The sequence below is a fragment of the Dendronephthya gigantea genome, unplaced genomic scaffold, assembly GCF_004324835.1.
Source record: "Dendronephthya gigantea isolate DGI-Jeju-01 unplaced genomic scaffold, DenGig_1.0 000291F, whole genome shotgun sequence".
NCBI classification, from domain to species: Eukaryota; Metazoa; Cnidaria; class Anthozoa; order Malacalcyonacea; family Nephtheidae; genus Dendronephthya; species Dendronephthya gigantea.
Genome location: NW_021163301.1, coordinates 17,040 through 45,016, shown reverse-complemented (window position 1 = coordinate 45,016; position 27,977 = coordinate 17,040). Strand labels below are relative to the sequence as shown.

At 37.3% G+C, this 27,977-nt stretch overlaps 2 protein-coding genes across 4 annotated transcripts; both read right to left on the bottom strand.

Annotated features, from left to right (window-relative positions):
- Window positions 1-163: 163 nt before the first annotated feature.
- Window positions 164-16,529, bottom strand: LOC114541437 (G-protein coupled receptor GRL101-like). 3 transcript variants are annotated; one of them, XM_028561359.1, is made up of 23 exons: window positions 16,472-16,529; window positions 14,923-15,062; window positions 14,522-14,623; window positions 12,067-12,175; window positions 11,130-11,213; window positions 10,589-10,666; window positions 9,891-9,962; window positions 9,330-9,401; window positions 9,189-9,260; window positions 8,537-8,608; window positions 8,354-8,446; window positions 7,073-7,206; window positions 6,246-6,599; window positions 5,978-6,101; window positions 5,498-5,575; window positions 5,260-5,328; window positions 4,604-4,648; window positions 3,840-3,896; window positions 3,309-3,380; window positions 2,883-2,954; window positions 2,364-2,441; window positions 886-1,913; window positions 164-802 (listed from the first exon to the last, which is right to left on the bottom strand). In XM_028561359.1, the coding sequence occupies exons 3-23, from the start codon at window positions 14,595-14,597 to the stop codon at window positions 723-725; spliced, it is 2,919 nt and encodes a 972-aa protein (XP_028417160.1). In that variant the 5' UTR covers window positions 14,598-14,623; window positions 14,923-15,062; window positions 16,472-16,529; the 3' UTR covers window positions 164-722. The 3 variants fall into 3 exon arrangements, 2 of the variants coding, with proteins under 2 accessions (XP_028417160.1, XP_028417159.1); XM_028561358.1 differs by lacking the exon at window positions 16,472-16,529 and having other exon boundaries at window positions 14,923-15,154; XR_003689279.1 differs by lacking the exons at window positions 164-802; window positions 886-1,913; window positions 16,472-16,529 and having other exon boundaries at window positions 2,420-2,441; window positions 2,883-3,004; window positions 14,923-15,164.
- A 1,919-nt stretch (window positions 16,530-18,448) lies between these two features.
- Window positions 18,449-27,855, bottom strand: LOC114541440 (protein Wnt-16-like). Its single transcript, XM_028561362.1, has 4 exons — window positions 27,496-27,855; window positions 26,360-26,607; window positions 22,466-22,758; window positions 18,449-18,920 (listed from the first exon to the last, which is right to left on the bottom strand). The coding sequence occupies exons 1-4, from the start codon at window positions 27,555-27,557 to the stop codon at window positions 18,456-18,458; spliced, it is 1,068 nt and encodes a 355-aa protein (XP_028417163.1). The 5' UTR covers window positions 27,558-27,855; the 3' UTR covers window positions 18,449-18,455.
- Between the last annotated feature and the right edge of the window lie 122 nt (window positions 27,856-27,977).

Sequence of the window (27,977 nt, the reverse complement as noted above, 5' to 3'; positions counted from 1 at the left end):
AGAAGACTATTTTCCCAAATTGTTCTCTTTCTTTACTAAATTTTTAAAAAAATATGACGTGAGTGACAGACAGATTTTGGTGTTTTAAAGTGATACCATGCAGTACCATCACTATCATGTGGTACAACTGTGTGCAGTGAAAGTTCGAAATTTGAAACGGGCCTATATGCCGCGAACTAAGCCCTCTCACAAAATCCTGCCAATCTGCCACTCAAGTTATATATTATCATATGCCAAGCACAAAACCATTTATAATCTCTTCGAATTTGCAAACGGTCAACAGGAGTGTAATGGGGGGAAAATAAGGTTGCAGAAAATAATAGCATTAACATGATTTGTGCATATGACGATTTTTTATTTGATGATTACATAACCGTTATATGCCAGGCATCGCTATCGCTGTTTCCCATGCTATCTTTAATTTTACATTTTAGAATGAATTGTTTAATGTTATATATGCGTTTCAAATCATGTGAAGACTAAGGTGCGTAATGCGTTACTGATAAGGTATTAGCTTTATACGTTTTTTCTGCTTCATTTTTAAATGCATGCAGGATACAATTTCTCGACTAGTGTAAAATCTAAAAATATGCTTCGAGATGAAATGGCAGCCAATTTCAGCATTTAGTATACAACTTGTTTCTAAGTCTTCTTCTAGAATATCAAGCCTATTACAGTGATGTACACTGTCCTAAACTAAGATGCCCGGCTTAAAATGTTGTTTAGGCCTTTTTGTCCCGTTTGATTTTCGTGATCAACTTTGGGTTATCACTACTAACAGATTTGCCAACGTTTCGACGATCTACGATAGAAAAATATGCAGAATTGAGCCAAGGATACAAACTAATGTACAATAAACATTTGCGGAATTAACTCTGGTCAAACCTTGTGACAGGCAGAATAGCATTTTCTTGATGGTTGCCTTGACTTTCTCCCAGAACAACGGTGTGCTGAGGGTATACAGGATAGGATTGATGGCTGAATTGATTGGTATGACGCAAATCGAAAACCACATGTACAACTCGTTGCCTCCGTCGTTGATTGCCCGAACGAGGGATAAGAGTAACAACATTGCGATTGGAACCCAGCAACAAACGTCGGTAAATACGACGGCTGCGAATCGTTTTGCCATGGTCGTGTGCACACCAAGACGGGTGTTGTTCTTTGATTCTTTCGCTGAGGAATAAGATGAGTAGAACATTTGGCAGTAGGATACGATGAGGTAGATTGCAGCAATGAAATTCAGTGCTCCGAACACCGCGAGGCAATATTCCCATGCTATTGTGTCTTCACCGGGGAGTTGAAGCGGCATACAGATGCTGTTGGTCCCGTAGAAACCCTCTCTGCGTAGGTTGTCGTAAAAGTACGAATCGATCATCGCGGGAAGGACGGCAATAACAGTGCAGCAGGCCCAGGTACTGAACAACAGAAAGACCGCAGTGCGATAACCGATCTTTCTGAATTCCATAGCGTGAACGATGTGCAAGAATCTGTCGTAGGCAATGAAGACCAGGGTGAAGACCGAGACCTCGCTTGATATGACGGATATTATACCAAATATCTTACACAAGATGCCTGAGCGCCAGCTGTAATCATGCTTGTAGTATTCACCTTTTGTCGCAATCTGCTGGTTGATTATTCCTGCTAAGTACACCCCCATGAGCATGTCGCTGAAACTAAGACTGCAAATGAACATATTTTGTACTCTGTTTTGATCGTCCTTCACCAACCGCATGAGGAGGGCAAAAATATTCCCTCCGATCGTTAGAACAACCAAGAACCACATTAGAACTATGAGCGCCGGATATTTTATCATTTCCTCACAACTGGCAAGACTATCAGCTGGGGCAACGCATTCTGCATCCGACAAGATTGCCTCCACAAAACAGCAATCTGTGAACCGATCTGTCGTCCTAAAAATTACCATTATCTCAAATTAGCTGGTATATAACAAGTTTTAAAAGTTTAACTCTACTTAGAATGGTTAAATTGGTATAGCCTAGATCATATAGTATACTAAATCTTAGTAGTGCTGGTTGTTGTGGCTAACACCTCTGGCCCATCAGCCCATCTCCTAATTTAGACTGACACGTTTAGAGGGAAATGCCCGTTTAAAGCCAGTCTCTAGATTTATGCTCAAATTTTTTTTCCAACTCGTATTGATTTCTGACCCCTTATTTTCCTGCCCGAAGGTAAACTTGTTGACTCACTGACGAGTGGTGGAATGTCCTCTCCACCCACTTAAGATTGAACGCCGCCACTGCATTTCAACATTAAAAATGGAGATTGGAGCATTGTTGGGTGACACATTCATTAAGCATGCATAAACAACTAACAGATCTTTATATAATTTGTATGCTTACAGATGCTTCAGGTTACTCAAATATTTTAAAAGTTCGACCCAGTTCTGGATAATTAGACCAGGATTGGTTGAAATGTCCCTGTAAAAAATTGTGAGCCTTAAGTATATAATTTCAATGTATTTGGTATTGATGATATTTTAGGTGATGTCAACATCTCGGATGCTAGCTTTCTGGATTGGTTACCAGCGGAGCTCCTGGTCAACATGTCAACCAAATAAATCATGGCTCACAGCCCCACTCTCCCGTGTGCAAGAAATTTGTGGGGGAAAATAGTAGTGTTAATGCTCTAAGCTATATAGGCTTTATGTATTAGGTCAAAAGGAACCCAAACAAGTGAAACAATTGAAAATTAACTAAGTCCTCATTACGATGAACTTCGCACTATACTGACGTTCTAAATGCTGATTCCATCAACTATCGCTTGAATAATGTATATGCAGACACAAATTTTCTCGCGCGAAGCGACGAACCTTAATCAGACAAGTCCTTCACAAAATTGATATAAAAAAAATAACTTACAGCCGCTGCAGTGATCCTAAATGTTCAAAGAATCTGTTATGAAACTCCTTAAACCTGTTGTTTTTCATCGACCTAGAAGAACGGGTGTATATGTGTATCGGGCGCATGACACTTGAAACAATCTTTAGTATAAAATTGAAAAAAGGTGGTTAACTTTAAGTATATAGTTAGTGGCAGAATTGATCAATCATAAATAATACAGTATAATGTATTTTCTAGTTAATACGAAACTACTTAAAATTGAGTTTTTAAAAAGAGTTTTATACAATCGGCCCAAGACATGCATAAATGAAACTAACACTCAATTTTGGCATACGGTTTCGTGCACGAAACTAAAGTTTCCATTGGCATTGGTGGAAATTAAGAGATAACCAAAACCTGTCATGCTTTCCATTAAAAAGCGCTTCGCAGCCCCAACACACTTACATGTTTTGTATGCTTTTTAGAGGTAGGAAGACGTTGCTGGGCCAACTTGTAAGTTGATTTGAAGAAATGTCCCTTAAAAATGAAATTTTAAAACACCTGCATGAAGTTACATGTATACAGCTGCAACCTCGTATACGATTTTTTACATTGTTTAAATTACTGCAATTCTATTTGATCCATCCATCCACATTCACCATATATAGATTCATCATGTTTCGGATCGTGTTACTCAATCTGGCTTCTTATATAACATTTGCCGTATAATTCAACTACTGCTGCTTTATTTATATAATTTTAAGTAAAATACTGAAGCATAGTCCTAGACCCAAATCCTTCCACCGACAATTCCAATTTATTTAAAGAAGGTTTTCATTATTGTCTCGCGCAAAAGATAGATTTTGATTTTCAATTATGTTAGCTTTTTAATTACATAATTTTTATTTATCTTTTTCCTAAAATTTTCACCTTTGTCCATTATGTTTCTTTGTTTAGAAGTAACAATTATAGAATGAAATTAGATTTTACACTTACAAACTTTGCAGGTTATTTAAACCTTTGAACCAGTCTTGCTTTTTAAGTTGAGCATTCCTTGTAAACGAATTAAAGCAAAACACGAATTAGGCGTCAGCCAATGGTAAACATGCAGCAAGGGTAATGTAGCTGGTTGTGATACGATAGGGAATTATAGATTTGGAGAGGCCCAATAATCTTAACTTGCAAGAGGTTGCGAATCGCGATCACCCATAAAAAGTAATGTAATCTAAAAGCCCGTACGTAATTTTTTATCCTTAATTCATGTGTGATTAGAAAATTCAAAATAACTACTCAAGAATTCTTAGCAAAATAAAAAGGGACGATTTAAAAACCACGTAGCTATACCATAATTTCCGATTCGTTCATCCTCATTCCCTTCCCCACATGCACGTCAGGAGAAAAAACAAGTTTCATACTTCGGGATAAGATACGAGCATATATTCATGCTATATACCGGATGCATGCGTTATTGATTAGGAATAGCCTACATTAAATTAAAGATCATATTTTTGTGATCATATAACTGGCGGAAGGTTGACAGAAATTTGTTTTGGGTGATCAGAGGGAATGCATGCTATATGTTAAGTTGTTAGAATCTGTTCTGCCCTAACTGAATTGCAATTTTTGTGCATGTTTGTTTGTATAGGGCCAAAGGCCTGCAAGTTTTGGTTTCATATGCATGCACTCATGCAGTCAGATCATTGATGAACATTTAGTAATTTAGCCTGAATTTCATCTAGAAATAGCTGATTTATACTTACTTCAGTTCGCCTATGATGAATTTCAAGTTATTGTTACTTAAATCCCTGCGGGTAGAAAAGTAGGTTCAAACTTATAGCGCCGTAATTTTCGTGACTAGCACTTTAGCCTACACTATACTCAATTTATTGGCACGGCACGGCTAAAATGGGTACCCGTGCCCATTTCATCCGTGCCCGGCCTTTGTTTTGGTAGCCTGAACACTAATAAAATTGGGCACGGGTACCCATTTTAGCCGTGCCGTGCCAATAAATTGAGTATAGTGTAAACAGGGCTTTTATCAGGGTTTCGAAAGGCAGCCGGAGCCGCGCTTCTACGTCAGAAAAAAATTCAGCCCTGGCCCGCTTGACAGCCGGTAATTCTTAAGTGAAATGTCGTTATCTTATGACATGCAGAGGCGTTGGATGAGTTACCATCAGAAAGGGTGCGTGCTTACCAGACGCCATCGTGCATGATTGGTGCATGCATGCCAATGGAATATATGAATGATTAATGCATACATTGTTAAGAAATGTTTCGGTGTTATTCTTATAGCTAGTGAAAAGTATACCTAATATGAAAATTATAGCTACATTAAACAATATCGTTCATCTCGTAAATGTACTGATTCGGCGGCACGATAAATTTGCATATTTGAATAATATGAAACGCTACTTACAATGTAATCAAACTTTTTATTTCAAAAACGCCATCGTGAAGCCATGCTAAACCATTTCCGGATAAGTACCTAGAAATAAATTTAGCGCAAAGTGAGATGTCTTTTCGAGTATTTCGTAAAAAATCGAAAAACTCTCTCTGATCTGCCCGCGAGGCCAATAAATATAACGTGCGGGTTAATTGGTTGATTGCATACATGCGGCAGTTCAGCTTTCCCAGAATAAATTAAATATACTTACAATGTCTCCAGGCTCTTAAAGTGTTTTAGAGAAGTAGTGTCTTGTATCCATCTGATTTCATTTCCCCTGAGATCTATCCTAAAAAAAATAACATAATAAAAAAATGATGATAACCCCAATGAAGATAACTGAGTTAGTTTTATGACGAAGCATTTAGCGAGTTTTAACTAAACGACATCATTCACATTCTGCTTCATTTTTTCATATGATTTTTTTCATTAAACATGGCATTTACTTTTACCCCCTACCTCCTGAATGCCGAATCAGTGTTCACAGATAGTGCAACTAGAGGGTTTTAGAGTAATTATAGCCAACACAGTAATATCAGTAATAACCAAGGTTGCAGTTTTGATAGTTCTATAGACAGTGCGCTTACAAGCAGACCGCATATCTCTGCATGCTATATGAATGTATTTTTATTTACGTGACCATCAATATTTAATCTAAATCAACAGGTTACAGGTACATGTATATACGTACATTTTGCATTTTGTATCATTCTTATCCTGCCATGGTAAATTTTTAAGCTTCTTGTTGTCCTCCTTGATACAATCGAACGCCCGAGTTGCATTCTTTTCAGTGCACATTTTATCTATCCTTTCGTCTGCAATAAATGAATGCATGCTAGGGTTGATAAAGTAAATTGAAGGGACATATGTATATATATATATATATATATATATATATATATATATATATATATATATATATATATATATATATATATATATATATATATGTTTCTTACCGGGAGATTTGCATCTGACGCCAACACCGGCATCGGGAAAAAGGTGTGAGCCACCGTCTCTCTTTTGACACCGCAAAATTGAGTATTCAGAGCCATTGCATGCTCTGTTCCACATGTGGGAACCCGGAATATTTTCAGGATAAATTTTGGGATCCTGGCTTTTTCTTAACTCGTAATGATAAGCAGTTGTGAATTCTAACGCAAGATCATATCCCACTTCTCTGCAAACGACATTTGCATCTTCCATAGTCCAATTGGTGCTCTTCAATTTTTCCCAAACGCCTTTTCCTTTCTTATTAACTTCCACATGTCCCTGATACGTATCCTCCAGATCCCCGGAGCTAATCCTTACAGCTAGTTGTTAAAAGAATTTGATACACGTCATATATGACGACAGTGTTGTGACTAACTAACGTAAGGCGGTTTAACTTTTCTCCACGCAATACTGGAGAAAAGGTCGCACAATTATAGTCTTTCTCAGGATGACGAATTAACAGCAATGTAAGAAGCATTTTTAAAATTCCATAGAGCATTTGAACAATAAATGAAGGTTAAGCCTAAAATCAAAGACAGCTGCCCTGACAAGGTCTTGTGCTCACAATGCACAAGCTCTCTATGCATTGTGCGTGATATTTATGAACATCAACCTGGTTCATACAGTGTTAAATCGAATTGTGATTGAACAAATTGTTTTGCTCAAAGATTCTTCCTAAAAATATCATCCCTATATTTAGTATATATTAGCTTGACTGCGGTACGGGCCCATCTTAATTTCTGATGCGATAGAACATAAAGAGCATGCAGTTACTATTTCTCCGACGTCTTACCACATTCTTCCTTGACTTCAAGGTCGTTGTTCCTGAATTGACAAACCCACTCTTTATTAATTTTACCATATTTTCTCTTTGTCGTATTCTCCATACGTTTGATATTACAACAATCAGCATACACACTCGTGAATCTATAAGTGAAATTGCAATAATCTAATGTTGGCACCAAGTTAAATTATGGTTGTAATTTAGTTTATGTTTAGCTTTAGCGTAACAGAATTAGGATTATGAGTAAATGTTTACTTCAAAGCATTTACAGTGTATTTCAAAAAAGCATGCTCTTTGAAAAAGCACCCAATAGAACGATGTGCGCGAGATTCAGTGCATGCAAAAACGTTCAGCAAACCTAAACCTTAATGTTCGTTTAAGATCAAAGATACTAGCTTTTTCATTCGTAAGTATAGTTGGTTGTGAAAGCCCTTCAAAACAACCTTGCGCATCTGAGACACAATTCGATCACACTAAGTGATACAATTAATGCAACTGTGCTGTACAAACGTTTAATGTTGCATGAAGTATAATTTGGTGCACGCGTTGGCCAACATGAAATCTTTAAAACCTGGATTTTCCGGCGTTTTTGTAAGTCAAACAGGTTTTTTTGAGGATTAAGAACTGAAAAATATATTCGACGTTTTTGAAGACCTGAAGTGAGGGGAATTAAATGAAAATTAATATTACCTCCATGCAAGGGATGATACATCCCGAGCGAGGGACGGTCAGAAGATATATCCTGAGCGGAAGGTCAATAAATTATATATTATATCGAAACAACGTCTAGACAGAGCAACCACATCTAGCTTGTGACGTTGCGATAATAATAATATACACTTAATGTATACTCCCGAGGGAAATGGTGAGTTTTGTTTTCCCGAGAGTATGAATGTTCCCGAGACGAGAAGTATGGAAACATGGAGACTCGAGTAATGAACCAATCACATTTAAAATTCAAAGCACCTATATAACAATGGCTGATATAATCGTGCGCGATGCATATCCACGCGTGGTATACACGTAAACTCGAAGCGGGATATTCGACTTTTTACTGTAATGTGGGGAAACGTCGATGGAACTTCGTGATTAATTGACTGATCACGTGGTACAAATCGAGCTTTCTGATTGGATCATTAACAGATGAGATATATTATAGGAAATACACCGCTGGAGATCAAGTATCAGTATATAATATACCCTGCATTGTAACTTAGTTTCGGCGTCATATTAGTGACTGCATGTTTAGTTCTGCACGCAAGGGATTGTTTTAGAATCAAAGAAACTTACATGAATTTCAGTTGCGTGTTTTCATAAAATATCCTGGGATTCAGAATAAAACTAAAACCTTCAGCATTGGATGCTTTGAGATTACGAATATTCCTGCAATTAAATATATTAATGAGAACGTTTCAAACAAAGTCATTAATTCAATACTCATGATGACGTCAACAGACTATAACATGCACTTACAATGCTTTGAGGTTCTTCATTTTTTTGATCACCGGCCAGTCTAAATCCTCGAGAGGGTTACCATTGACCAATCTAAAAAATATTCGCCACCCAAATTATTCCTTTATGAATATGCATGGTGTGCGTCGTACGACAATATGACAACCCCCCTGCATGCTCTCGATATCACTGCAATGCAATCAACGGTCATTACATGCTGTTTGCATGACTGAGTATTAATATTTATATATATTGTACCTAATCCTCACTAAACCATATCTGGTGTTGATATGCTAGCTGTATAAGTTAAGCACAGCAATCTAGAGGTTTTCCCGAGCCCGTGGACTTACTAATTTACAATTATTGAGCTTTACTAATTACAATTATTGTTGAATAATAAGATCAATGATTGAATATACATATACTTTATAACAGATCGTTTCGGGACTGGTAACGAGAAGGGGAGTACGTGAAATTCACTGCATGTGCATAACTAATAAGCTCCCGCAGTCTGTTGCTAAGCACAAACCTTGGCAACCTAAGACTAGCCTGCGGTATGGCAAGCTATCGGTTTCTAACTTATGAATTATACTTACGTCCAAATTCATCCTCGAAGCATTCCTAATGAGAAAAGGGAAATGCGCTGGGGACGGGGTTGTTGCCGTCTACTTACAATGCTTCCAGTTTATTGCCATCTTTAATGTCATTAGCTTCAATCTTCTTGATTTTGTTGTTGGAAAGGACGCTGAAATTATCATATAGGGTTAAGAGAATAATATATTCCCATGTACCATGATCTCAGATCTATACTTACAGGGCTTTCAGTTCTGTGTTGTTCTCCAACAGCTTTTCTGGAATTTTTTCTATACTATTGCGGCTTAACTTCCTAAAATGAATAAATTTTAATATGATTTTCAAAGAAAAATTACAACATGAATTATAGCTCAATTAAAGAAAAGATCAAATTCGTTTTGCGCTTCGGTTTTACGCACAAACGATGTGAGAGCCTTCAGATGCAACATACTAAAGAAATCTTCTGCTGAAAAAGAATATGAATGCACTCATGCACAGGGCGTAATTAGAACGATAATAATTTGAATATTCATATATTCAGTTATGCCCGATGGATTTTAAGCAAGCTATTGCTGGATATATGAATATTGATTCACCCCGTCAATTATCGTTCTTGTTACGCCACTGCTCATGCACCCCCTAATTACTGCATCTAGTTTCGGTCCTGGGCCACCTGGTGTATTAATGTTACATATATACTCAAAGAGCTTTTGGCAATTATACTGTATGTTTACATCCTTTAAAGAGGAAACATCAAAAATACGTTTAATTAAACAAGAATTAGAATACGTTTTAAACTTACAACACTGTAAGGTTCGGCATTTTCTTTAAAATATCATCTGGTATCTCTTTTATTTTATTCGATTCGAAATCACTAAAAATAATTAAATGACAATTTAACAACAAAACGAAAAAATTTCACTTCCAATTACCAATTATGTATAGCATGCAAGTGAATTAACCAAAGCCCTCCTAGCTTATAACCCCTTTTCAATGAAAATATGCATTTTAAACTGAACATTTTAACAGGGGAATAAAAAAAGTTTTAATGATATCCATGCTATGTATATACGTGATTTCAACAGCAGTGACACAGCACTTGAAAGTTGAAAAAAAATTTTTCATGCAAAAAGTTGTTGGGCACTTTGCTGAATTCATGCAGAACAGTGTCGAACCTTCTGATTTAAAAGTATATCATATTTCTCAGTAACGATTTTCCACAACTTTATAGGACTAATTGGCAGGTATTTTATCGTATACCATGCATATATGTATGAGTGGGTTAAAGAATGGTTGAAGAGGGCCTTAAATAAAATCATTAAATTATTCTACAAATTTTAATATATTTAAAAAAACTTGTTTAAGGGGAGCAAAATGGTGTGCATGCATAGGGGACATTATATATACACACGAGGCTGGAGGGAGAACTTATACAAAACCACGTTAAATTAGGTTCCATTCCTAGGCTTATATGCATGCTGTAGATAAATATATATTTACATTTCTTCCAGTTCCTTAAGCGTACTCAAATTACTAGAGAACGCTTCCAAGTCTGGTATTGAATTACCTCGCAAATCTCTATAAATTATATAAGCAAATATTATACATAGATACACAAGTCGCTACCCCTTAAGATCCCTTAACTTAAGATCCTCATTATACCCAGTTGATCTGAGATCATGACATCATAAGGCGCCTCGACAAAGCTAAGTTATCATACGCCTGGCGTTATTTGTCCTTATTCTTCAAACTAATAGTATAAAAGGCGAGAAATTTAAATTCTAATTCACAGTTGGAAAAAAATAAGCGTGTTTTCGCCTAAATATAATAAAATTACTTGATATTTTCGAGTGTCGAAGTCATATGAAATGAAGGAAATGATCATTCAGTTTTGTCGAAGATCTGGCTTCTGATTGTTTGATTTTTATACCCAGATCAGCTGGACAACTGATATCGTCGAATAAAATTATAGCGTTATAAAATAAGTTCATCCAAACGGAAGATTTAATTTTGGTTTACATACCATCTTAATTATACTTACAAGAAATGCAGGGAAGAGAATTTTTTTACCAGTATTTTAAGATCTTCTTTAGAAAGCAAGATATTATTCTTATCCACAACCAACCTAAATGGCCCAACGTTAAAATGAGCAATAGAGTTGCTTCTTGAATGTGGGCTCTCCAGTGCATGGCTACCAATTTTAAAACCATGCAGGGGCAGAATTTTAAAAAAAGGCACATGCATTTTACCTTAATTAGCAATCACACGAAGTGAAAACTTTACAAGTACATGTGAACTTGCATGCAATTCCACGGGAGAACGCATTTTCAATAATATTATCTGTTAGTTTTTAATGCGGGGAGTACTATGGGGATCAATATTAAATGTTGAATGTATATTGCTACTAGTTACATGGTACTGATGGTATATAGCAAAGGACACAGGGCTGCCCCGCTCACCCCCATAAGCAAAGGGCAGTGGGAGCTGTATTGTAAGCAAAGGGCAGCTGCTCCCGCTTCCCCCATGATTCAGGCGCCCCGCATGCAATGGACAATGACGTTGCCCACCATTCTCTAACTTTATATAATATATCCATGATTGGAACTGACGCAGCAATACTTGTATGCGGGGTTTGAATGCTAGGAAGAAAGCCGATTGTGCATGTAGTTCACAGCTGCCCCTTAGCCTATTCATCCAAAGAAACTATATATACAGTTGAAAGTATTATATATAGTTGTACCTTTCAAACGTTTTCTGCTGCAATTTCAAATGGCAAAAATCGGTACTAAACGTGTGTGCTTTCGTTACAAAAGCTCGATCCCCAGGCATAAATAACAGAAGCTTAACGAATGATAACAAACGCATTTACGGTGTTTTAGCTTTTTTACATGTCAGCACTCGCATGGACGTATATATTCGACCATAGTAGTCGGCTTCTTAACCTTGTTAAATCAGTCCCACCAATAAATCACACTAACCGTCTAACTGTCGAGATAAATGTGTCGTTTACATCTGCTAAGAGCTCTTTCAGAGAATTTTTCTTCTTATCTCGGCAAAATAGAGTCTTGCTTTCGCACTCAATACAATCTAAAAAATTAACGTGTTATAAACACGCAGAAGTTGAAAGGCTAACATCTCGATTATATGTGACATTTTTTTCATCGGTTCTTTTCCATTCATATTGTCTAATCTATTATATATAATACAGTGTTTTTAGTATTTTTACGATTTGGAATGCCGAAAAACTATTTACATTTTCATATTATAAATTTTCTTAGGTTAATACCTTCCTACTATACTAGCACATAAATAATATATATGAAACAAAAAAATCATCATTATTATATAAAGTATTATTAATCATGCAAGCCAGGGTGATGTTGTGAGCCATTTTAAAATGACTTCCACATAAAATTAGTCAGTAAAAACTGCTTTTTCCGCATTGGAAGAACTTCGGGTGTTTTACATGGCTCAAATTGCATAGTTAAATTTCGTAACATCGCGAAAAAACTTGCATGGAACACCTGTTCACTATGCAGAAACCGATTAATCTTAAAATCATTCAAATTTTGCAGAAGTCGATGGATCGAATAACATAACCTTTCTGTTTGGCTTTTAAAACTTTGTAAAGTAAACTTTTAACTCACAATCATGAATGAATTTATCGGCCGGTCGTGCATGGCGTGAGTTTCGTATTGCACCATGCATGCAGGTGCAATAAATACTTCACATGCAAATATCAAAAACTGCGCCCTCATGCACCTAAATACGGTCATGACATGCACAAGCCTCTGACACGCAAATGGCCAAAAAGTGTGTATAAAGCCGGTTTTCCACTAGCGATAATTTTCGCGCGAAGTGACATTTTACTTTTGTTTCAGAGCTCTCTCCTGCAACCATCTGGAACGAATTGCTCAAATACAAAGGAATAAATTCGCTTCGCGCGAAAAATATCGCTAGAGGAAAACAGGCATAACAGACTAATTACTATGGCGAATGTTTTAATTATAGAAAATTCAAAACTACAATGCACGCGTATTTCAGAGAAATTATACACGTAGAAAAAAATGAAAAAAATAGTACATGGATATACTGACACATGAATCATAATATACCAGTCTAAAAACTAAAGTGTGAGTCACGAATGCAGATACAAATGCATGCGGTTATGAGAAAAATGAAAAAAAAACTTTTATGCCATCACTTGAAGCGACTGTCATCTCTGTGTAACGACTGAGTCTTCACATTTTGGTTAGATTAAATTCTCGCGACACTTCTTAGTTTATAAAAGCAAGCACGCAGTCTTTCCGAAATTTGAACACGAAACAGCATGAAGTATATAGGTCTTCGTACACGCATGAGTAAATGCATCATGCATGCTACTGAAAATTCGTAAATTCAAAAAAGTCATATGTATATAAGATTAGTCTAAGTAAAAAACAATAACAAATGCAATTAAATTTCATTTATTTCAATAATCTATATAATTATATGCATGCACGCACAATGTCATGCAGCTGGAAAATATATCGCAGAGGAATGGGTGTGGCGGTCGGTATAGCGCTATAACTATGCAATCATTCCGGCTGTCAAACCTTCTTTAACGCTTGGGACTCAGACATGCTTTCCAAGTAGATGATCCGATTATTGCGCGATAATATAGTCAGAGGTTAACTGTGTACTCCAGCATTACCTGACACGTTTTAAGAAGTAATAGGTGGAATAACTATATATGAGGGAATACCAAGAGTAAGACATATTTCTACCCGCGATCAAGATCAAGATAAGATTCAAAGAAAAGCCTGAAAAAACATGCACTCAAGACAGTATAGTTATATAGACCGGATCCTTTAAACCAATCTACTGTACATATATATATACATTACAGTAATGTTAGCCAAACTGCGAATTAATTTTTGCCTATATAGGAAACCAATATTTAGACAAATGAAGTAACAGAGGTCTAGTCACGGGTCTTTTAATTAAACGTTGAGCTAAATGCCAATTGCAGTAATAATTATCAATCTTCACAACGTATATGCATGCACAAAGTTTTATCATCGATGTTTCTGCCTGTCGCTAGAGTTTTTGCATTGCATGCATGAGTACATGAGTACATGAGGTGCTAAGGTAATAGTTTGTTTTGTTTAAAGCTTTCAACAAACATGTAAAACCAAAGGAACAGGCTCAAAAGGCTTGAAAAATAAAGTTATAACGAAAATGATCCCTTCTAAGAAAGCAAAATAAATTTGCACGCCCAAAAATATTAGAGACCCATGCAACTGTCGCCACACATGCATGTGCATACTGAACTAATTCGGTGGGCAATATTGATATAAAGAAATTCAATTTTTGATCAGAATTTATTTATAATGTTGATCTGATATATATAATTACCAAAAAAGCTATAATAAAGGTCCAGTTGTTACTCACTTTGTGCGTTGATTTGAGTTCTGTAGTAACTGCAAATGGCTGTGACGCACAGGAGGATGATCGTAGCTTGCCTCATTTTTTTTGCCGCAACTGTCACGCTCGCTTAAAATGTCAAAAGAAATTTATATATCAGTATATATAATTATACTAAAGTAAAACTATATTAAAGATCTTTGCAAGTGAATCCATGGGCGTATATCTTGCAGTAAATAACTCAATATAAATAGTATTAAATATACGACCGCAATATACCCAGCACGGCTAAAGCTAGACTCACAGCTCGAACGCTTCCGCCGAAGCACAGTTGTTAAATCCCTTGACTCTGACCTACTTGGAATACTCTTTGACATTTCGTGGAGGAAGGAGGAAAAAATACATAAAAAGAAGTAAAGAACATTTACCTTCATGTGATAATTCTCAGGGTATCAACGCGGTTATAGTTTCCTTGTTCGCACTCGAATCTTCTGACTTTCCTTCCTCAAGTTCAAGACACAACTGATGTTCGAAAATGAAAACAGGTGAACATCTGATCCGTCACTGACTATGAAATCAATGAGATACTTATACAAACATAAAGTTGACAGGCTAAATTTACAAGTCACGACTTCGTCGCTTCGCATGATTGGCTTTTCGAAGAACAAAACTTTTGGGGCAGATGGTCCGACTCCGTGATGCACTTGTCCGTTTCGTCGCCTTTCTTGTGCAAATGTGGATTTTCGCAGACAATTCACGTTTTCTTATACATTTATGACTTTTTTACTGAAAACAATTGGCTTTTGTACACATACAGCTAACTCGGATATATTCGCGGGTTTATCGAATTATATATTACATTGGCACATTGCCTGTCAGAATATATACCTGTCATTTTATAAATCATATGTCGAAATATATATACTCTACAATCTCTAGGTTCTTTGAAGGCCATGCAGAGATATACGTCAGTTAACATTCTGCAAAATGTTGACGTGTATTCCAACAAAAGTCAAAATTATTTTTACACAAGTGGCGAAGATGTATAGCTACTTCATATATTTTGCATATTCATATAGGGCTTAATTTTGCTGCATTCATATGCACGTACTGCGCATTTCCAGCTTGCCATTGAGTACCACTTGAAGATGCGCGTCAGATATCTAGTATGTTCTTGCATGTTTATGAGTTCAAGATCAATATACTTCTATTCTTTATTATTCAACCGAAGCGTCTATATTGCAGTGTTTTTCATGTGCCATCACACTATACCATTTATTTATATATACTGTCGAAAAATTATCCCAATCATGTAAGAAGGAGTGTTTTGGGGAACGGAAAAAGAGATGCTCCAGAAAATTCTAGTCATTGAGTTATCTCAGTGGAATTTCTTGATACAAAAAATTTTTTTTGAGCATGCACTCATCCCACAGCGAAGATATGGCAGCCCTTCTTTTGCCCGCAGCCCCCCCCCCCATCCTCCTTCCTCTCCCCTCTACCAATCACCTGCTGAACAGCAGTGACTTTTACTTGTATCTGGAATTTAAGACCTTTCTTCAAAAAACCCTGAACATTAACACAGACATGCAGACATACAATTATATTATCTGCATTTGCATCATTAACAAAACCTAAAGTAAGTCCCACCAGCCTGAGTGCATGTCGAGACGTTTTCTCATTCCATGAGGAAAGAGGATGAGTTTTGACATGTCGTTTCTGAAGCCTGAATGTCATTCTCTCATGAGGGTAACAATACTTTCCTTTTGTATTTCTACTGAAAATACGAGAGAAGAAATATGCACACAAGTATAGAGCTCTGTCACAACGAATATCTGTGCGATCTCAGTAGTTACGATCCGAAATATTTAAATACTCTTATATGGCAGGATTATTATTCTAAACGGAATGATATCAGTTTTATTTATAATGTAACATACATCGGCTCCTGCATGAGGGGATCAATTATGGTGCCTTTACCTTGCTGAAAGAGATAGATAAGACTGGGCATGCAGTCGACTCCGTTCCATAAAAGGTAATTAATTTCCTTTCCTTTTGAATCTCAATGTCCAACGAGCCTTTGTAAACACACACTCGTATGACTTGCAGTTTTAGTTGCTTGAGGATAGCGATAAGTAAACAAGCCTCGGACACTCGGCTGTGATGTTCATTTTCTCCGAATATCAGTCGGACCCGCGTTAAATATAAAAATGCCTAGCAAAGCAAAGCATAAGCGTCTTACAGTCCCGCAAAGAGAAATCTAGTACTATTCAAGGTTCAAAAGTCGCGTGACGAATCTAACGGTGCATGACTGCATGTGTAGTCGTTTGTATCTCTTAAACATTTTGTGCTCCGTTCTTACGGAGCTGTTTCCTTTAAAATTGTTAATGAAAGAAAACAAGTATGAGTTACATGCACTCATGAAGTGCTAAGACTAGTGAAATAAGATTTGGCCGCTGAAAAACAGACGTAATGTGCCTGCATGTACAGTATTCTCCCGCTAGCTCGAACTCCCAAGGGTAAAGAAAAATTGTTCGAGTTACCGGGGGCTCGAGTTAACCGGGGTTGGTGTTATAGGTTACGTCTATATTTACGTATATTGGATTGCCGCAGTTCATGCGTTTACTTCATAAACTGAAAAACCTGCTTGATATAATTATGAAATACTGATTCTTTAAGGCCCTGTTACCACTACCAGAAATTTCCGACATGGTGATTTGCATATAAACTAATTTGCATATAACTTTCAACAATAATGGCCTTTAAGGGCCTCCACAGACTAGCGATTTGTGATCGACAAGACGACAACTAAATAAGTCCGATAAAGGATTCCACACACTGGCGCTAACAACCGAAATAGCGCGGATAATAATAAAAGTACACCAAAAAAACGCCAAAAAATGAGGCCATCGACAACTATATTTAGTTTGAGTTAGCGAGGAGTTCGAGTTAAGCGAGTTCGAGTTAGGCGGAGTAAATTACTATAAAGAAGATTACGAAATCCAAGAGGAATTTGATTTAGTTCGAGTTAGTTAGGAGTTCGAGTTAAGTCTGTTCTCCACTAGGTGAATTTGTTCGCGCGAAAAGATAAAAAGTAGGAAGCGATTCTACTTTTTCGCGACGAATTTTTCCGCAAACCACTCACATCACTATATTTCGAGTTAGCGGGGACTACGGATTAAATGGTAGCTATCAGCAATGCTATTTGCCGTTTAAATCACCAAAATGTGTTGCCGGATCCATAGTAGAGTAAATTTAGCTGAGAATTTATGTGTCAAATTCAAGACTTAGTAAAATTTTAATTTTTTTATGTTTAAATTTTGGGGACCGACGAGTAATTTCACCTGCATGACTCTTGAGTAAATTAGGGCGTAATTTCTGCGCAATTTGGAAAGGCTGCAACCCCCCGGATGGTAAGATGTTCGATATTCAAAATTCAAGCTCTAAATAGCTAGGGTAAAGATTCAGTCTGGGTTGTAGTTATTAACCCCTATTATACTCCCATTGAATAGGAGTGTATTACATAGTTTAATATTAAATTTTATTCAATAAAAGATTAGATACACAATCAGATATAAATTCTGAAACTATACTCACACTCAATGACAAAGTCGCAAAACGTTTCAACGTTCCACTGGGAGAATAACAAATTATACTGATGAAGATCTCAAAACTAAATGGCTATGATACTATTGCTCTTGATGTCTATCTTTAGCTCTCTATAAAGAGCTAGAAAACGTTTCTTGGTTAGCCACCTACAGCTGCATGGGGCAGCTATGATTTTGTAGGCGAACTATAGGTATATACTACCTAATTTTTGTACTTTCTACTTTTACTATTAAATGCGTAAACCTTCCTCGAATGTAGCGAAATTTGGTGGTATACCCGCATACCCGCAGCTTATTTGCAACTCTGTACAGTGTTACAATGAATGTCAAGTACCAACTCTTCACTATTTACCATTCTATTTACAAGTATACCTATCGTAAACATGCTCGCATGTGTCGCAATGCACGCGACAACACCAGCGAAAACGGCAATTGCAAAACCGTTTCTCACGTGTGATCTGCGTGTTATACCCATGGCCACAGCACAATAACGCACAGCTGTTCATAGACTCCCCGGAATCTCTCTGACATTCTCTCCCAGACGTTCCCGAAATTCCAATGCGTGGATTTGAACGGCAATAATTCGGCGAGCGTTTCATGTAGACGAGCTCGTTTTCGCCGAGTCGAAGTTTTCTGTTCGCCTTTCTCTTTAATTTGCGCTTCCTTCTTGCGTATATTACCTCCGCAGCGTTCTCGTACTGTTTCTTCAACATTTTACCGACTTCCTCAAATTTCGGTAGTACCTTCCAGCAAGAGCGCATAGCACAGCCTTGCGATAAACCGTAACAACGACAGCGGGTTTTCACCGATGCAAGCACAGCCTAAAGAAATTCAATCGTTTAGTCTCAAATTGTCCTGTCTCGTGGAACTTGCATGGGGCAGTTACTCAATTACCTCAATATAAAAACATTGATACCCGTTTTGTTTTAGTGAGAATGTATAGAAAAGGATATTGTTGTTGTTCAGCTAGGGATGAATGAAATTCTGAAGAAATTCTGATGCTTGACTTTTCCATGGCGTTTAATTTGGTCGATAAAACTATTTTGCTTAAAAAAATGTACAAATTCTGAAGTTGTTTACATCCTATAAACGATCACTTGTCTGCACCTGCAACAATAATCTCCTTTTCGACCTTTTCATGTACCGAATCGAATGCAAATTATTAAAGCCTGTTCTCCACTATAGGCGGTATTTTGCGCGCGGACATATAAGTAAAGACTTCAGCTGATTAACATTAGCTTCAGTACATGAAATGTTCCACGTCTGAAAACTCCTAAGAAATGTTTCCTTGTAAGAGGATTTACCAATGCTCTGTCCCCAGATGTGTTGTAAAACATAAACCTAGGCTGTTTCCTATTAGGCGGAATCTTCCGTGCAAAGCGCAGCTTTTTAGGAGATCCTTTCAGGTGCCGCCGACGTTAGCCAAAAAACAAAATAGTTCCCAAGCTTCCCTTGAATCAATAATAATTTACCCTGAGGCTGGTCAACCGTCAACGATATTCTCGCTTAGTGTTGTCTTTGACCCAAAATTGGGAAAAGCATGCAAGATGTTTCTCAGTGACTCCATGCGGGCTTTGGTGAGAAATCAGGAAGATATTTTTCATACTTGCATACCTTTATTATACTTCTACACCAATTAGTTTTTTTTATGGTTTTTGTGTTTGTTCAAATATTTATTTTTTAATCACGGTACGTCCAGTTTTTCTGCATGCTATCGGGATCCCGCATGTCTTCGCGACGTTCTGTTTAATACTATAATGGCTTATAACAACCATTCCAAATTTTCAGCCAAGAATGTATTTTTCAATTTTGACTCACGTGCAACGAAATCTAAATTTTTGGCTGCATGCGCATGGTTCTTCGTTCTTGAAGGCTCTAATAGTCTATTAGCCTCTAGTGGAACTTGCAGAACTTCTTGCAATTAATTATACTCGTATAACAAAGACATGCAGCGGCTCATCAGACATTATTTCACATCTTGCTCCGTTTTCGGATCGTTGGGTTGCATGCCACCCATTCCAGCATGGGGTTAAATACGTAATACAAATAATCAAACACACAGTTGGGAATGCAAATCCGATCAGGCTTACGCTGTTGTAGTTTAAACAACTTGCTGTGTGCTTTGTGGGATATTAATTGTTTCGCCTATACCATGGGAGTAACGCGCTTGTTTTGATGATATATATTTTTAGAAGGAAACGCGTCAAGCCTATCCACCTGTCGCAAATTTGCGCGGTCGACCGCTGTGAAAATGCGTAACTTATAACCTAAAAAGGTCCTTCAGTCAGACGAACCCGAAGAATTATAAGATATTATGATCTAAATCTGGATTGCTCACATTCCATTTTCTTCCCCAAATCAAGGTCAAGTTCAACAGCATATCAGTGGTACTGTCTGTCTGCACTGGCTATTTCATATAAACATGAATTGTGGGCACATATCCGCGTACGTTTATCAGTGCGCGGACAGTGTTGTTGGTCTTTACAGAACGCTAAACCCAGCATCAAGATGTTCACATATCTTGAGCATCGTGCATGAAATTTGGCTGCAACGTGCGAGGTGTAACATGAAGTTATGCCCTTAAAGTGAACACGCCGCCACCTCTCGCCACCAGTGTTTTGTAAAGTTTCTAAAACGAGTTTCAAGCACTCTGAATTCTGAAATTCAAAAAAGAACTCATCGAACTGCCCAAAATTAAGTTAATGTGTGTATAATGACTTTTCGTCAGTATATTGAGAGGCACAAGTATAAGTGCTCAAAGTGCTCGTTTCTATATTATGAATGGAAGTTTTTACTAACAAACTGCTTTTTTAGTCAAAAGTTACAGAAGGCCGGAATACTTTCGGTATTATTATTAGCTGGTTTTTTTACGTTATTTAGCTATAGATTGCATTTTGTACTGGAAAACATAAATCAATCTCGACAGTTGCATGGATCCGTGTATATTGATTGCACTTGATCATATTCAAATCACGTATACTAACTAGCACCGACATGCACTTGCATGTATGACGGTATCTTTGTCATAATATGGTTGTATTGAAGCGACGAGTGAAATGAGCACCAAGCCAGCGCCGTGCTACGATTTTACTCAAGTGATTTATGTGTTCAATATATTGTATTAAAAGCGCGGCGTCCAAGTCCAAGATCATTTAACACGCGCATTTAACTTCATTTAAATTAAATAAATTGCGCTGACCAAAATCGCTGCGTGTGTGTCCGGCGTGTGCAGGAATACCATAGGCATAGAAAGCCTTCCCGAAGGGCAAGCCCTATGAAATACCTTTAGCATGTAAATGTATATGACGGAGTTGTTTTAATTTAGATCGGGATTTTTAAATTTTATATACCGCGTGCGTCGTATTAAAATAATTGACTGTCGGGTTTACAGCTTTTAATTAGGATTAGTAAATATTCAATATCCGCCAGCGATTTGCTTGCTTTATTTTGTTTAGATAACCTCTTAAAAACGAACACACGATAATTGGTTAAAGAGAGAAATTCCACGTCTCAATTACATTTCCATGCCTTAAACTGCATGCCTTTGCAGCTGCTAACGAACTTTAAAAAAAAATTGTGATACTTTATTAAATAAATTAATTAATCGCTAGATATCTGTTGCTGTGTTGAAATAATCGTCTAAGCGCCCTTTCTCTGATAAAAAAGGTGATAACATATTAGCATTAAATTGTCTTCAATCAAAATGTCAGCGCTTAAAACATTAGCATATACTCCGTCTGAATTAAGGCATTATAAATCGCATGTTTAATCTGAATATATAAAGTTAAGGGGAAGAAGATTGTCATAATATAACAATAGAGTTGATGTTTGCGGGCATAGATGTGGTTTTGGACCGACTCTGAACTCATTTTAGCCCGAGCGATGCAATGTTGAACTGCAATGTTGTAATTCGCAACATTAGGTCTTTAGCTAGTGCTGGTTCAATCTTCATAATCACCGATTGTCGGCGATGTATTGTTGGTAGCCGTGACCAAGGAGATTTATAAATGCAGATAACACTTAAAGCACTTCATGCTTTAGTGGTCAGCGACAATAGGCGTCGTCGACAGTCGGTAAGCTATATAAGAAGCAGCCTTAGAAAGGTCGACAAGGTATTGTTTGTGGCCTGTGACGATCGAAGAGGTTTATACAAAAATCAAAGGCTTCAATGATCAACGACAATCATCGACAGTTGAAGACCGATATGAAAAATTTATTTAAGAAAAAACACACTTTAATAACTTTATTTTCAGGTGATCACAGCGCAATCGCCAACTGTTATTTGTGTGCGCTTTATAGCAGTCTGACATTGCCACAGCGAATTAATACAGGTCCCAACAAATGAAAGTATATAGCTAATCATTACCTTTCTTCCTGCCCTGGAGTTGTGAAGATTCACTAAGTTCTGACCGCTGCGACGAACTGTTTTCAATCTTGCTCGCTTGTCATTATCCGGTGCGTCAACGAAAAGTTCTGCGAACATCATACCGTATTGAATGTTTTCATCACAACGTGCTTTCAATCGTTTTCCATAATATTTGTGAACTGGCTTCTTTTGACATGCGCAATCTGGTAAGTCTCCGGCTGTACACGACTTGGTGACAGCGTAAGCCACAGCGGCTGAAGTTAACGCGTACACGAAGGCAGTTTCTTTACTTGCTGTTGAAAGAGAAGATTTTTGTATGGTAAAAGGCCTTCTTTCACTTCTCGGAAAAAGCCAACTTTCAAGCTCGCTGCAAATGCTTGTATATAATTAAAATCTACACATTTCATTGAACGAAAAGCGTCGCGGCGAACGCGGCTGTAATTGCAAGAGGTGAAATTTATTTAAGCTGTGGATGCATATGCCGGACTACTCATGCAGTATTTATACGAAAATTAGTCGTCCTCGGAAACATAACTACCAAAGTCAGGAATCTTCTTGGGCGTTATCGTATACTTTCAAAAGTAGACTGGCATTAATATGCAATAGTAGAAACTATATAGTTACTGAAATTTTCTCAATTCTAGACTATAGAGAATTTATCTAATTAATGTACGTACGTAATTAAATGAAGATTCATATCAACAGTTGCATAAAACGCTTGGCGTCGTTTGAGTTGATACAATAAATCACTTTACGAGTAAATTAAATTTATTTTCACTTCCGTATAAACTCAACTATAAAAATACATCAGTTGCTGAACTTTGAGTTTCGATTGTTAGATGACTCGGAATGGCTGATTGACAGTATGAAATTTTTCCGTTTGAGTGTGATCTTTCAACAAAAACCACCTCAATTGTGCGAGACTAATTGAAAAACACAGTACATACATATTTTGTGCACTAGATTTTTGTGTTTATACATAGATGATAATAATTCTTGCTCGTGTGATCTCACTTCAGCAACGGCCTTGCTAGTAAATGAACAGCTGTGCCGTGGTAGAAAAGTTGCCGTATTTAAAACTATAGCCATAGGACATTGATCATGAAATGATGTTATGCATACTCTGTGCACGGCTTCCATCAAAAAATTCCACTTGTGCACAACAGATAACAGATTGTGTAGGAAACTTCAGCATAGAAATTCGACTATTTAAACTATCCAACCTCTGGTTTCCACCACTGCCCTCGTACTATAAAGCGACGTTTCTCGTCAATATATGGTTGGTACACAAGTATTTGATTTAAGCATTCTAGTCCATCAACAAAGTGCTGATTTCTACGAGGGGGTGGAATCCAAAGAGGTTATAGGAAAAACATATTGCAACATAATATCATGCACAGTTGACTGTGATTATATGTAAGACTAAATCTGGAATAACTTGAATTACTTGAATTGATTGACAGTGATAATATCGTCACGAAAACGAAAAAACGAGAAAGGTACGAGAACGAAAAGCACGCGCGTTTTGAATGCTTGCTTGAAAACCATTTGAAAATAACTTCATGATCTCATCATTTTTGCCTTATCATGCGGTATATGGACTAATCCACGCAACCGTTCCATTATTTTTGAAGCGTTTTTTTCCCGGATTTCGGATTTTGGTATCGAAGAACGAGGATATTTCTAAGATTAAATAGGTGCGATAACATTCATCATTAAAAATTGATCCTATTATAGATTTGGTGCCGGGTGATGAAATATAATTTATCGCAGATTTGAATCAAGTTATCAAGATAAACATTTAGGATTTCCACACAAAAAATCGGAACATATGGGAAACAGTGGTTGAACTAGGAGTACATACAAATAAGCATTCAATAATTTCCAGCTGCTGTTAAATACGAGCTGCATGAAATACTCGAACTGACCACCTGATCCGACTATATATACTTTTCATAATTTATTCTGAGGTCAGGTCATCTTACGACTAAGTCATGCTCTGTAAGAGGGTGTTTTGAATCACGTGGAGGTCGTCGAGGAGGTATTCTGCGCGTTTTGCATATTGGCTTACTCGAATATTTGTTGAATGTTGGGACAGCTATTCTTTATACAAGCCGTCCAACCTCTTCACAGCTGGGGTCTGTTGGATACAAGCTGCTCTCTCCGAAAGCTCGCAGGAACTTAACAAGATTTCATGCAAAGCGTTCATGAAAAATTACTGTCATATGATTTGTCAGTATAACGTTGTGCTGCCACTTCGCGGGCCTTACTATACCGTCAGTGAATTCACGGGTGAATTCTTTACTAATCTATGTTAATTGGTTCTTCCCAGTTTTTCAAATGACAATTGCATGCAACTAATAGGTCTGGTTTGGTTTTCTCGTTTGGACAGGAGAATCTAAATTAACGTAAACTCCCATACCATTATATCATATGGCACAATTACCTGATTTCCCCGCTATTACGCTATATCGTGATTAGTTGAGATTGTGGTGTCCAACCAAGGAACAGGAATTAATTTTTGATGAATGAGAGCGGCATAAAATGCTCTGTTCGTCGGAAAAAATACATGTTTGTCTGGTTTATGGTCTAAACCAGTCGAGCTGTTCGTCGCCCCTGGCGAAAATTTAACAACCGCGATCGAAAGTACGATTAAGTGGGGCTTTCCGTTTCGTCTGCGGATTTCTCCCCAGAAGATAAACATTTTTCAACAATTGGAGTGGCTAAAAAATCTCCATCAACGAGGACTAAGAAACCATTATACTTGTCAGGAATTTTTGCTAGCGGCGTTCAGAACCGGGTCAGAATTAGAAAGGGTGCATCCTAATAAATTCATTAACCTGATTTTGAAATCGCAACATTTTAACGAGATAAGCCATAATCTATAGGGTGGTTAGTATGTGGCTTGCTTTATTAACTAGGTCGACTATAACTAGTTAGATTTTGAAGAAAGCACTGTCTTGTAATTACGTTGAAAAAAATAATTTGCAATATCGTAAACGCTTTAGCCTTTAGAGCGTTTTAACACCTCACGAGGCTTAAGTTAAGACACCAGATTAATGGACTATGCGCTGATTAGTTATTCACCGCCAATTTAGAAAGAAGAAGAGGATGATGATAATAAATCATTATCTGGGTATTTTAATGCCTTTCCCAACAGCTAATAGTAAAGGCGTGAGAAAACCCTCTAGATATCAAAACAAAGTCATACATTTGGAGCTGTTCGTTGTGTAACTGCCTTCATTTATTCATGATTCAGTCATCAGTGTATCAGTGCGTGATCATGTCCGTGAAATATTTATCAGTCAGTATATTGTGCCTAAATAGTACAATGGTTTCATCACCACCATATATAATTTTCACGCATCTCAGCTATGGTTGCTACGATGCCTCAAATCACATGAATTTTATGAGATTTTCTTCCGAAGCAATCGAATAAAACACTGGCGTCAGTTGCAAAAGTTTAATAAAAACTGTCAGCATGAGTGAGATTGGAAAATTTTGGTGCGGTAACAAAAAATTTACCCTCATTTCGCAATATGTCAATAACTTCATTTAAACGATTAGTCGATTAAAACCGGCTCAAGGCCATTTCATTGAAATCTCGTTTAAATTTAAATGCTTTATTTCACGATGGGAGTGCCTCGCTCGTTCAATAATTCTACCGCTATACCTCCCTCTTAAAACTAGAAAGCGGATTTGTCATCAAATATTTACCTTATGCTATACGTTTAACTGATCGTAGATCGTTATCGACCCAAATTAAGGGTAACTTGGTATTTTTTATGGCGTAATCATCTAATGTGAATCATCTGAGCTTCGGGAAGGCAATTTACATGACAGTATGACCGTAAAGATATAAATTGAAATGAACCCGGGCTAGTTCAAACTTACGTATGGCGAGCAATCCCTTCAAAGCTGTTGCTTCAGTCATCGTTGCGCAATCCCATCGTTCTTTACTCAACTGTTTCTTACACTCCTTCATTGCCAGTAACACTCCCTTTCTGATACTGGGAACAACCAATGGTTTCGACTCGCATATTTCCCGCTGCTCTGTCACAAAGCCGGGTAGTTGAGCGCAAACAGTGGTGTTCATTTCGACTGGCGCCTGTTCCATCCCGACCGACGCGAATTTCGTCCACCTGACGAAAAACAGTTAACTGAAAAGTTTGTTGGGCTCGCGGTAGAAAAAGCAAAAAGTCTGGAAGCGATAATGAAGTAAAATTGCACAGGAATGTTATAATGAACAGGGAACAACTCGGAATTTTAACTTGACACTGAACTCGCTATACTTTCCCCAACGATGACCTTCCTCAGCAAAAAGTCTCACGCCAAGTAGAAACGCATCGGCAGAGAGTTACCGCTCATCAACAAATTAATGAAAGACAATGCGTTTCAATGTCGAGCCTTTGCGTGAAACCGTATTAACAAAAAAACGAAAGGCGACATGTCCTCTTCATTGACTGGTCGTATTAACAAATTCTATTAACTAATCGGTTATTTAAGGACACAAATTTGCATAACACGCGTATTTGGGTAGTTAAACATGATTAAAATGGTTTTCGACTTCGCATCGGTAAATAAATGCAAGAACCGTAGATCATCTAGAATAACCCCGACGTGATACATGCAGCGCAATTGAAAAACAATAGCAGATAAGATGGTTTATTCCGGTGTAATCATCATAATGCAACCTGCAAAATATTATTCAACAGCTCTCGATCAAAAATAGACTTTAATTCCAAGTTTTCTGCACTTTAGAAGTAGCTTAACGTCTGTCAAGAGCAGGCCTTATTAAAGCACTTATATTGCATATACGTCAGATACTATACGTCGATGTTATTGAATTATCTTCACGTTCGTTTTTTTTCATGTCCCGCGATCATAGGCCCATTTCTCCCACGATTTTTGGTTCAAAATGTTTCTTAGACTTCCTAGCTTGAATAAGATTAGCGGGAATTTAAAATATTTTTCTATACACGTCAAACTCTTAAGCGATAAGTAGCAGTTAAATATTTGATTATACATACAGTAAGCTCCCTCCTGTTCCAAAAACTTGTAAGACGAGCAACAGTCCTCCGACAAATGCCATTATTTTTGCTATGTCTTTCCTTTAAATTCGATGTACAGAACTTATAGTATATGCGCCACACAGTTAGAGTTCGCAAGGTGGTGATATCGACTGTCCGCTTTGCCAATTTAAGGACTTCCCACGTTATAAGCCAGTATTTTGTCAGTCCTGTGCATTCCCGAGGTGATTGGCTAATTAATCAACAGAATTCTACCAAGGGGCCGTCCTGCGCTTCTGCTGAGCGAGTGTTAAGTCAGTGAATAGCAATGATCGAATGCTCATGCCAATAATCAAGTTATTTAAGTTTTGGAACAGTACACCTTCGTGTGAACTGCATATTTCTTTTAACGCCACGACGCAACTGCGTTTAATTCTACCTATCGGCATGGTAATTAAACTCCACTGTTTGTGAAAATTCCAAAGGTATCATGTGGTTAGGCC